This window comes from Diabrotica undecimpunctata, chromosome 3 (genome assembly GCF_040954645.1).
Source record: "Diabrotica undecimpunctata isolate CICGRU chromosome 3, icDiaUnde3, whole genome shotgun sequence".
NCBI classification, from domain to species: domain Eukaryota; kingdom Metazoa; phylum Arthropoda; class Insecta; order Coleoptera; family Chrysomelidae; genus Diabrotica; species Diabrotica undecimpunctata.
In genome coordinates, this window is record NC_092805.1 from 152,153,940 (window position 1) to 152,165,446 (window position 11,507).

Genomic DNA, 11,507 nt, shown 5'->3' on the forward strand with positions numbered 1-11,507 from the left:
GAAGAAAATGTTTTAGCTCAGACAGAAAAAGACTTTCACTTGCGTAAGGCGGAAGCCGTAAGAACTGCAAAAGATGAGTGTCATGACCTAAAGGATGCTAGCAACGTTGTGATAATCTTGGACTTGCAAACAATTATGCCAACTCCTAATGTGTCAACTTTTAAAGCATATTATTTAAGGCAACTATGGACAATTAACTTAGGGGTCCATAACCTACAGACCGAAATGACCCATTTATTTACGAAACCCGAATGTCAGGCGTCACGGGGATGTCAGGAAATATCATCTTGTCTCCTAAAATATATCAGAAGCCTTTCCTTATCTGTGAAACACATAACTACATTTAGTGACAACTGTGGAGGCCAAAATAGGAGTCATCTGATAGTCAAATGTTGGCTCTACATTGTCAGAAATACTAATATTCAAACAGTAGATCATCGCTTTTTTATAAGTGGTCATTCTTATAATGAGTATGACCCAGACTTTGGTTTGATAGAGTTAAAAAAGAAAAGAACCAAAAAGAACTTGTATGTACCTCAACATTGAATGGAGCTGGTAACTTCTACAAGTATAAAGTTCTTTACAGTACAAATGGAAAATGATGGTTTTTTAGACTTTCAAGCACTTACGTCATATTTCAAGAAGAGCATAAGTGGAATACAGAGCATGCAATGGTTACATTTTGAACAGTACAAACCTTTAACCCTGTTTTACAAGAAAGCTGGAGATATAGAGGAGTTTAGTGAGCTATCTTTGAAACCCATTCGAGCTGGCAAAAACGCTGCCCTTCTACCAGATCTCTTGCTAGTATTAGTTGACAAAAGGTCTCTCATTAAGTAAGCTAAGTATTCAACAGTTACTCAACTACGTATCTCTAATTTACCATGAGTTTTTGTTAAATCTGCGACATGATGGTCAACAAGCTAGATAACTAGCAAACTTATGACCATAGAAGACCGTAGTCCAAAACCATAGAAGCTGACTGTGCTTCCAAAGCCGGTTTTTATTACCCTCGTAAAATTTCAATAATTGATTATATATAATTGTAAATTTCAAGATCAAATGGGAGCGGTCCCATGTAATGTAAAATCTCAAAACTGGCAACTGACATTTTGTTTCGCAGTTATTTTCTTGTATATTTAGTGGAATATAAATATATAGTTCCTGAAAATTTTGTAAATTGAAATTTATGATAATTTACTTCTTTTTACCTCTGTATTATGTAACTATGGACAAAAAATGCACTACCTATAAAAGCAGCTATTAAAAAATGACTCCAGAGCAGGGTTATTAATTTTCTAAGTGCCAGTACTTAAGGTAAACAAACAAGGCCAGTTTGTGTGGGAAATCATTATATTATAAACATCACAAATCATTTTGAAATATACACCACCAGTCCACTTGAAAATATTAATGTGTCAAGATACAAGTAATTATCAGAGAAGGGAATTTGATTTAGTACCCTTCCAAAAATTTTAAGTTTCAGTGAATAGTGCTCATACAAAATATATATGATTCTTATTTAGCTCATAAGATGGGGGGTTATTGAAATTTCACAAATAGTACCTGAGTTTTAATTTATGAAGACATGTTTATTATAAACGTATAAATACATTTTTAATTACAGTTGTTATTTATTTTATTTTATTTTTAAATATTAGATTATTTAAGAAACGTTTATTCAAATTAATGGTTCTTACTGGATACTCACATATAGATTAGTAGCTTGGGGCCAAACCTGTAAAACTAACGGGAAGAAGATCCAAATAGCCCACAACCATATTAAAAGGGAAGTTGTCAACATTCCCACATACATATCCTGTAAGTAGGTTGTCCTGTCCCGAAGAGTAAAGAGAGAAACAAGAAAATTGGTCACATAGTAGAAAAAGGGACTCAACGGGTTGGAATTGCATTAGAAGAATGGCAAGTGAAATAGTTCGAAGGTAAGAAGCCTGACCCCCTAGGTTTAGTTATACTACTTCTCATCTGTTAATGGAAACTAAACAGCGTTTAATAGGTTAAGAGGGTAGCAAACACCGTTTGTCAAGTCACCAGCCGATTGCCCGGCACATATAAAAACAAAGGCCAAATCAAATGTCACTGGCTAACTGCACGGGCAGACAATTGGAGAAGAGGAAATTCTAGAGGTTTTGCAAAAAGATAAACCAGGAAGAAAGGAGCATAACGCCACACCTGCTAAAGCGCCATCACCACAGAAAGGCCTCTCGGATAGTCAGATGACCCATATTTCAGGGAATCCAAGATCAAAAAACAAGTAAGCTTCTTCAACGTGATGTCTGCGATTAGGGTGAGTAAAAGATAGCTTGAGGGTCACATAATTACCATCTTAACGAGGTGTTATGGAATACTATGCGTTTATTTCTTCTCCGGACTAACTCTTTGTTTTGGAATTAAACAGAATATATTGACATGTATAAATTTATTATATTAGAGGATGAAAATTACACTCTGCTTGTTATTTCTTAAAACTATGAATATATAAGTTCTGTTATCTACAATTATTTAACGATGTTTCTGGATGGATTTGAGTACAAGAGATTGGACTCAAATATTAATATTAAAATAGCAAATACGGATAGCTTATCGAACAAAGAAATAAGAGAAATAAATTATTATTATTCCATAGATACGAAGTATTAGGTGAATAAACTAGCGAAACTTATTTATTCTAAATAGGAAAATATTTATGAAGAGTATTGATTCTGATTTCTAACAGCAAATAATTATTAGTGATTATACATGAGAACTTTTCATAATTGTAAATAACATATACCAGGTGACTAAAAACTATATAGAAATACATAGATACTTTAATTATCTTACATGTGAGTAGGTAGGTACATTACACCTCCTTTTGTAAGAATGAAAATAATTGTAAAATGAATTTTCATTTAAATGGTATAAAACATTTGTATACATTATTATTTTATTTTAACACATTTAAATAGTTTCTTTTAGTCTCGATAGTCTTTCACTTCGTCTTATCGGTGTAGTTTCTGTGAAACTAGTCTCTTCACACTTTTTGGATTCACTATAATTATTGTCTTTATTATGTTTACAATCTATACTTAAATCTGTCTCATGTACATGTTTTCGTTTACTTTGACATATATTTAGTGTTAAACAATTTGTAATTTGTTGACAACTATGTGACGGATTTCTACGAAATCGTCGGTAAAAATATTTAATTATCCTGTATAAAATATAAAGTAACATACATTTTATCAAAAATAAGATTGCATAAGTGAAATAAGAACTATTTTTTATTGTGTCTGAAAAATTAATATTTGTTTCTGAGGTCATTTTCTCTAAATTATCTAGTTTATGGCTTGCTAAATTTAATGCATCTCGATCGAGATTATTTAATTGTAAGGGAACAAGGTGTAATTTGGATTCATTATTTATCTTAATATCATCACAACAGACTTCTGGAAGGGATAAATCTGGAATGATAGACTGAAAATTACTTTCTTTTGGATTTGAGACAGATATCAAAATAGTTGATCCGGTGTAAGTTTTGCAATTATTCGAAGTAGAAAAAATACCTGTGTTTGAAAGAACAATAGATATTGGCGTACTAGTCTGACAGCTTAAAGTTAAATCTGTTGGTTTGGGTAAAACATATATCCAAGAATTTGGTTTGTTTAATTTATGCCAAATTTCATATTCTGTTTGAATTATACGAGTATCGCAACTAGATGGTATGTTTGTTATTGAAGTTAACAATTCAGTTTCACAAATTGGATTAGTGTGTGTAAATCGGAAAGTATCAGGATTTTTGCAAATAAGTTTTTCTTCATCTAATGAATAACAGTCTTCTAATGTATCAATAGTAACATAAATGTTTCTATTTTCTGAAAGAACAAGATATTTGACAGATGGAAGAATAAAGGTAAGTCTCTTTAATGTTGGATGAATTATAGGAAGAGATATTAGTTTAAAAAGAGAATAAGGAGTATTACTAACCAAAGGTATACTAACCGTAATTAAAATCTTGTTATCAAAATATATATATTTAAGTAAAATGATATCGAAATATTTATGAGCATAATCGATAGTCAATGGAAATGGATAAGTCGATGTACTAGGTAAATGCGTTACCGTTTTAGATAATTCTTGAATTAGTTGCTCAGGTGTTATAACAGAAGGATGAAGGTTATTATTTCTTGCAAATAGAATAACGTTTATTAAAGTAGAATATTCTTGTTGTAATTCTGTTATAAAGAAAGTTAGTAAGGTAAAATGTTCTTCAATTTTTTGTTTTAAATCTAAATTAAAATATTTATTATTCATTTTATCTGTGTAATTGGTAATTGATTCAAAATTTTTATCAAAAATCACTTTGTTTCGGTCTAGATTTGTAATAGAGTTATTAAAATTTGCAATCGTGGCTTTTACTACATGAATTTGTTGTTTTAGTAAATCAAGAAGATGATTTTCGTTACTTTCAGCTTTGTTAATAGCATTATTGAAATTTTCAGCATCATCACTGTCTAAGGTACCGAATAAGGTCCTGAAAACAGATCCAATTGCATTAAATAGAGCGCGTTTTGGTCTAAAATGTTCATGCAGAATTATGTTTTTTAAAGTTTGTTCATCTTGAAAGAGTCTAGGTATGATTTGTCCTAAGAGTTTTAGTGAAGTATCGCATAATCGTAATTCAATAAGAACTGGTTTGTTTTGACACAGTCTTAATGTTTTTTGATAGGTGAGATCTACAAAATTTAATTTGTCTGTAAAAGGTTGTAAAGGAATATGACTTAATATGTTCCAATGAGTTTCAATAAATTGAACATTTTTTATGTGTTCGTAATAGATTCCAGGTGATTTGTTGATAGGAGTATTGGTATATTTCTTGTGAATTTGTTCACTATTTGTCAGCCATATTATTGCATACCTGAAACAAAAGCATGTTTCAATCTATTCATGTGAACTTTTATTGGTTTTTTATTTACTAAAATTGTGCAATTGACAGGAGAATTTATCTCTAGAATTTTATAAGGTCCATTATAATTTTGTGTAAGTTTTTTGGTTTGACCCTTCTTTGTTTGCTCATTTTGGAGATATACTAATTGTCCTTCTAAGAAAACGGTGTCATTAATCTTTTGGTCATAATATTTTTTACTGACTACTTTAGATTCTAATAGATTCGTTTTTGCTAACTCATGAGATTTTCTAAGCTTAAGTGTTAAATTATCTAAATAATCTTCATATGTATATTTGAGTTCTACTGGTCGTATTATACTGCTAGGTAGATTAGGTGTATATCCAAATATTAGTTCATATGGTGTGAATTTGGTTGAAGTATGATTAGTTGTATTATATGAAAACATAGCAAAATCTAGCCATTCGTCCCAATCGGATTGATCAGCTTTAATATAATGTTTAAGGTAGTCTGCTAAAGTAGCGTGACTCCTTTCTAATGCAGCATTTGATTCTGGATGATAAGCAGTACAATTTATATGTCTGATTTTAAAAAGCTTGGCGATTTGAGAAAATAATTTGGAAGTAAAATCTCGGCCTTGATCAGTAACTATTATATCGGGTTTTCCAAACTTGCAAATAAATCCACGAACCAGATTTTCAGCGATAGTCTTGGTTTCATGATTCGGAATTGCATAAGCTTGAGAAAATTTTGTTAAGTCATCTTGTAATGTTAATATGAACTTATTACCTGACTCGGTTAAAGGTAAAGGACCTACTATATCTAAAAATATTTTTTCTAATGGATTTGAGCTTGTTGTTGTTATCTCCATGGGCTTTACGAATTTTTTTCTAACGAGTTTATTTTTCTGACAAGATTCACAGGTTTTTATAAAGTTTTTAATATCATTTTTCATATTATTCCATTTGAAATGTTTTTTTTATACGATTGTATGTCCGATGAAAACCAGAGTGTCCAGCCGTAGGACTAGTGTGATTCTCTTGTAATATTGTAGTTATTTCCTCAGGTTCAGGATTTGTTAGTATATCATGATAAATGATAATAGATATATCAGTTTTTCTAAAAATAAATCTAATCATAGATCTAATTTTTCCCCAACTTAATTTATCGTAGCTAAAAGTTATTCTGGGTAGGCAAATTTTTAATATTTTATCGTTTAATAACCAGTCTCTTAATTTTATTAGGGAATTAAATATATCTTCATAAGAGGTATTGTCCCAATAATTATTTTTTATAAATATGTAATAAAAGTTTTTATTTTGATCAGAAATATATATAATGTCATTTAGTCTTGGATTTTTGGCTTTCAATTTTTCTATATGACTGAATTGTTTATTTATTTGTTTCTGAACGATCTCATTAAAATTTAAATCTACGGAAACAAACAATGCTAAATTTTGTGAAAATGATGTAATCTTTTCATTTGTTTCTTTTATATTATCATTTGTTATTAATATAGTTTCGGATTTAGATAAGAACTGTGAATAAGTGTCATTATTTTCTTTACTCATTTTGTTTATTTGTAAGGTGATTGTTGCCGGGTTTTTGTTTTCTTCGCAAATATTTGTTTCAGATATGGTTAAAGGAGGACGACTTAAACAATCAGCATTTTGATTTAATTTACCTGGTTTATAAATAATTTCATAGCTATATTCTTCTAATGCTAATCTCCACCTAACGAGTCTTGATCCGGGATCTTTTACATTAAATAGCCATGTGAGTGGTTTATGATCCGTATAAATGAAAAATTTATTTCCGTACAAATATGGTCTAAAGTGTTTAACACTCCATACAATTGCAAGTAATTCTTTTTCTGTTGTGCTATAGTTTGATTCCGCTTTGTTCAAGGTACGACTAGCATAAGCAATAGGTAAATCATCTGGTACTTTACCTTGAGAAAGTATGGACCCTATTGCATAATTACTAGCATCCGTTGTTAAGACAAAGGGTTTGGTAAAATCTGGATACTGAAGTATTGGTTCTGAACAAAGTATTGATTTCAGGTTCTCAAATGACTGTTGTTGAATGCTTGTCCAATTAAATTCAACATTTTTCCTCAGCAGTTTTGTTAAAGGTTGTGTTAAAGCACTGAAATTTTTTATAAAGCGTCTATAATAACCAGTGAGACCCAAAAAGCTCTTAATATCTTTTTGTGTTCTGGGTATAGGAAAATCTGTAACAGCACATACCTTTTTTTCGTCCGGTTTGACACCAAATTCAGTTATTAAATGTCCTAAATACATTACTTCGCGACGAAAAAATTCGCACTTATCTGGTTGTATTTTTAAGTTGAATGTAGACAATTTTTCGAATACTTCTTTTAATCTTTTATTATGATTTTCTAATGTATCGGCATGAATGACTATATCGTCGAGATAGACAAAACATCTGTAATTTTGTATTCCTGAGAGGACAGTATTCATTAGCCTTTGAAAAATACTGGGAGCATTTTTTAATCCAAATGGCATTCGTGAATATTGATAATGTCCAGACGGAGTTGAGAAAGCAGTCTTTGGAGAATCCTCAGGATCCATTTTGATCTGGTGAAATCCTGATGTTAAATCTATTGTTGAAAAATATTTTGAATGACCCAATTGGTCTAATATATCGACTATATTCGGAAGTGGAAATGAATCTCCTATAGTAATATCATTTAGTCGTCGATAGTCTATAACAATTCGCCATTTCTTCTTTGCTGAAGCATCGGCCTTTTTTGGCACAACCCAAAGGGGCGAATTCCATGGCGAAGTTGATTCTTCGATAATACCTTGATCTAGCATACCTTTTATTTGAGTTTCGACTTCATGTTTGTGTACTTCAGGATACCTGTATGATTTAGTGCTAATAGGTACATTAGAATTTAAAGGAATTTTGCAAGTTATGGCATTTGTACTGGTAAGTTGATCTCCTTCCAGATAAAAGATATGATTGTACTCCTTGCAAATAGAAATTAAAGATGATTTTTCTTCACTATTTAAATGATCTGTTCTCAAGGCATTTTTTAATTTAGCAATTCTGTTAGAATTCGTATTATCTTTATAAGAAGACATTTTTCGTATATTTGCATTGTTTTGTAAATTTGGAATTTTTTCTATTGCTACTTGAATATCGTTTAATTCAACATCCGTTTCAGTAGTGTTTACGATTGAGGTTAAAAAGAAATCATTTTTTACTTTAACAACACTAGGACATAAAAATACACCTTTAAAGATTTCGCGTTCGGGACATAATCCTTCGCTTAATTCATTATTTATTACTTTAATTTGAACAATTGTTTCAGTTCTTGCGGATAGAATAGTTTTATTACTTCTTGAGTTAGAATTAGAGTTTTGATTTAGTATAAGATCGTCTGAACAGGATTTTTCTTCTGAACAGGATTTTGATTTATGATTTCGTGAAGAGTTACAAGTTTTATTTGTGCATATCTCAGTGGATTTTACACATTTTGGACTTGAATTTTCTTTGGATTTAGAGTTAGATTTAGATTGAATTGGATTGGATAGTAGTTCTTCACTACTTAAGGTTATTTGGATATCATTGGTTTCTAAATAAGAATGATCCTCTATGGATTTAGCATCATAAGGAAATATTTCATCGATATTAGAACTTGTCTCGATATTTTGATCTCTCAGAAATTCGTCATTGTCATTGTTTAATGGAGATTTTATATATTCGATTGAAATAGAACAATTTTTAAAGTTTAATTTATTTTCTTTATAATCAATTTGGCATTTATTTATTTCAAAAAAATCGCTACCTAATATACCGTCGAAATGAAGAGGAAAATCGTCTTCTACGACATAGAAAACATGAGTTTGGACAAAATCTTTTATCTTGAAATTTACGTTACAACTACATATAGTTTTATTTGGATTTAAGACATTTTTATCAATGCCTCGTAGAGTAATAGACTTAGAATAAATTTTTGGAATGTTTAGTATTTTTGAATATTTAATTAAAGAAATATCTGCGCCTGTATCGATTAGAAACTTGCAAGAGGATGGATTAGAATTATTTACTAAGGGTAAATCTACATAGGAAGTGACTGAGAAGTTGATGGTTGTGATACGGCCTGAACTGAACGAACTCCTCGAGAATCGACCGTTGGTTGTCGAGGATTCTGGAAGTTTAAAGAATTTGTTGGATTTTTGTTTTTATTGTTAAATTCGCGTTTTCTACATTCTTCTATAACGTGACCTGGTTTTTTGCAGTATCTGCAAAAACGTTGGGAAGTGTTGGTATTTTCTTTTCTTAAGTTTGGAGGAAAATCAGAATTGGAATTTGAATTTGAAGGTTTATAATTTTGATTTTGAGAATTTGACCTTTGAAGATTTGAATTAGGATATTTTGGGTTTTGAAAACTAGAATTTTGAAGATGTCTAACATTTCTATCTGAATTGTTTTTATATCGACAGTTATTTGAGGAATGGTTATTTCGTTTGCAAATATTACAGAATGGTCTGAAAATTTCTTGTCTTGATAACTGTTCTTGTTCTTCGGCAATTGCTATAGCAACAGCTCTTTCTAAGGAATCTGGATTTCGGGCTTTGATTAAAATAGAGAGGTCTTTGTTTAATCCTCTAATAAAGACATTTAGTGCTTGAGTTTTTAAGAGTTTAGTACATGCATTTCTTGCATCTGGAGATAAGTCTGGATCAAGTGTATTTATTAATTTTATATAGCAATTTTCAACTTTATTTGCAAATGACATTACATTTTCACTGGGCATCTGACGTAAGGAATGTAATTCCAATTGCCACTGACCTTCAGTTCGGCGTTCAGAATAAGCATCTAATAAGAAGTCTTTTAAATCTTTCCATTCGTCAAATGTTCTGTTTCTAGTTATGGCCCTAGCTTTATCGGTTAATTTAGTTTCTATAATGGCTAATAAGATGGGTTTGGATTGCGGATTTACTAAATTGTATGCTTTATCACAATTGTCTATGAATTCGTATAATTTTGATTTTGTACCATCAAATCGAATGAGAAGTTTTTCAGCTATTTCAATTGATACTGACATTTTATTTGAATTAGAAGTAGAAGAATTTGAAAGAGAATTTGAGTCGGGAGAAGGTATTTGTTCGTCAAATAAGTTACTTATATCAGGATATAAAGTAGACATACGTTTACAAGATTTTTAAAATATGAGACAGAATTTAAGATAGAATGTACTTACAAGTAGAATATTGTTGTTGGTCGCATAGTCTATTATTCCACGGGTTCACCTCTACTTCCGATGGAACTACAATTGGGTTATGACTGGAACTGGATTTCGAACTGGATGTACTGGACCCCAATGTAATTAGTTGTAGTGGCGATTTTTCCACACTGACAGTTTTTTTTTTTGAATGATTCCTCGAAGGAAACAAGTCAATTCAAAAATTCCTCAGCTCTCCTTCTATCAGCAATCAGAGGAACTCTGCTACTAATATCCCACGTTCTGACACCAAATTTTGTTATGGAATACTATGCGTTTATTTCTTCTCCGGACTAACTCTTTGTTTTGGAATTAAACAGAATATATTGACATGTATAAATTTATTATATTAGAGGATGAAAATTACACTCTGCTTGTTATTTCTTAAAACTATGAATATATAAGTTCTGTTATCTACAATTATTTAACGATGTTTCTGGATGGATTTGAGTACAAGAGATTGGACTCAAATATTAATATTAAAATAGCAAATACGGATAGCTTATCGAACAAAGAAATAAGAGAAATAAATTATTATTATTCCATAGATACGAAGTATTAGGTGAATAAACTAGCGAAACTTATTTATTCTAAATAGGAAAATATTTATGAAGAGTATTGATTCTGATTTCTAACAGCAAATAATTATTAGTGATTATACATGAGAACTTTTCATAATTGTAAATAACATATACCAGGTGACTAAAAACTATATAGAAATACATAGATACTTTAATTATCTTACATGTGAGTAGGTAGGTACATTACAGAGGCGTGTTTTAATCTTTGGACATAAGGAACACCTTATTCCGGGAATCTCATGTCCCCTGAAGCTAAAATTTATTTTGTTATGGGTATGTGAGCAAAAATACTTTTTTTTTATTCAGTATACAAAATATCTGAAAATCACTTTAGGTTTATCTAACAGACATCAATAATACTGTAATTTTCATTATGGGGTACTAGTGACATGCGAACGAACTTACAGTCCCTATGTTTAATAGTATCTTTTGACAACGCGAATGAACATATTTTGACAAAGATTTGGAATGGAAACTCTATACGCAAAAAACAATTATAGACCACAGCACATGTCTGTTGTAAAAAGTAATTAATTTGATTGAAATTTAAAAAAAAAATAATTCAAGCTCTCCAATTGATAGTGAAGGACACCTAGATATATCTTACTTTTACCAACAGATTAAAGCAGCGTAGATGGTGATTCTTCTAATTTAATATGTTTCTATGAATCTTCTTCATTTTCTTAGTCGTTAATCTGTTACAGGTATCGTGACATTATGAGTTGGTCTATCCGATGTTTCTACATTTCTCACTATCTTCTGT

At 30.6% G+C, this 11,507-nt stretch overlaps 1 protein-coding gene across 1 annotated transcript; it reads right to left on the reverse strand.

Annotated features, from left to right (window-relative positions):
* Positions 1-2,358: 2,358 nt before the first annotated feature.
* Positions 2,359-10,927, reverse strand: LOC140437584 (uncharacterized). Its single transcript, XM_072527186.1, has 2 exons — positions 10,143-10,927; positions 2,359-4,918 (listed from the first exon to the last, which is right to left on the reverse strand). The coding sequence occupies exons 1-2, from the start codon at positions 10,166-10,168 to the stop codon at positions 2,962-2,964; spliced, it is 1,983 nt and encodes a 660-aa protein (XP_072383287.1). The 5' UTR covers positions 10,169-10,927; the 3' UTR covers positions 2,359-2,961.
* Between the last annotated feature and the right edge of the window lie 580 nt (positions 10,928-11,507).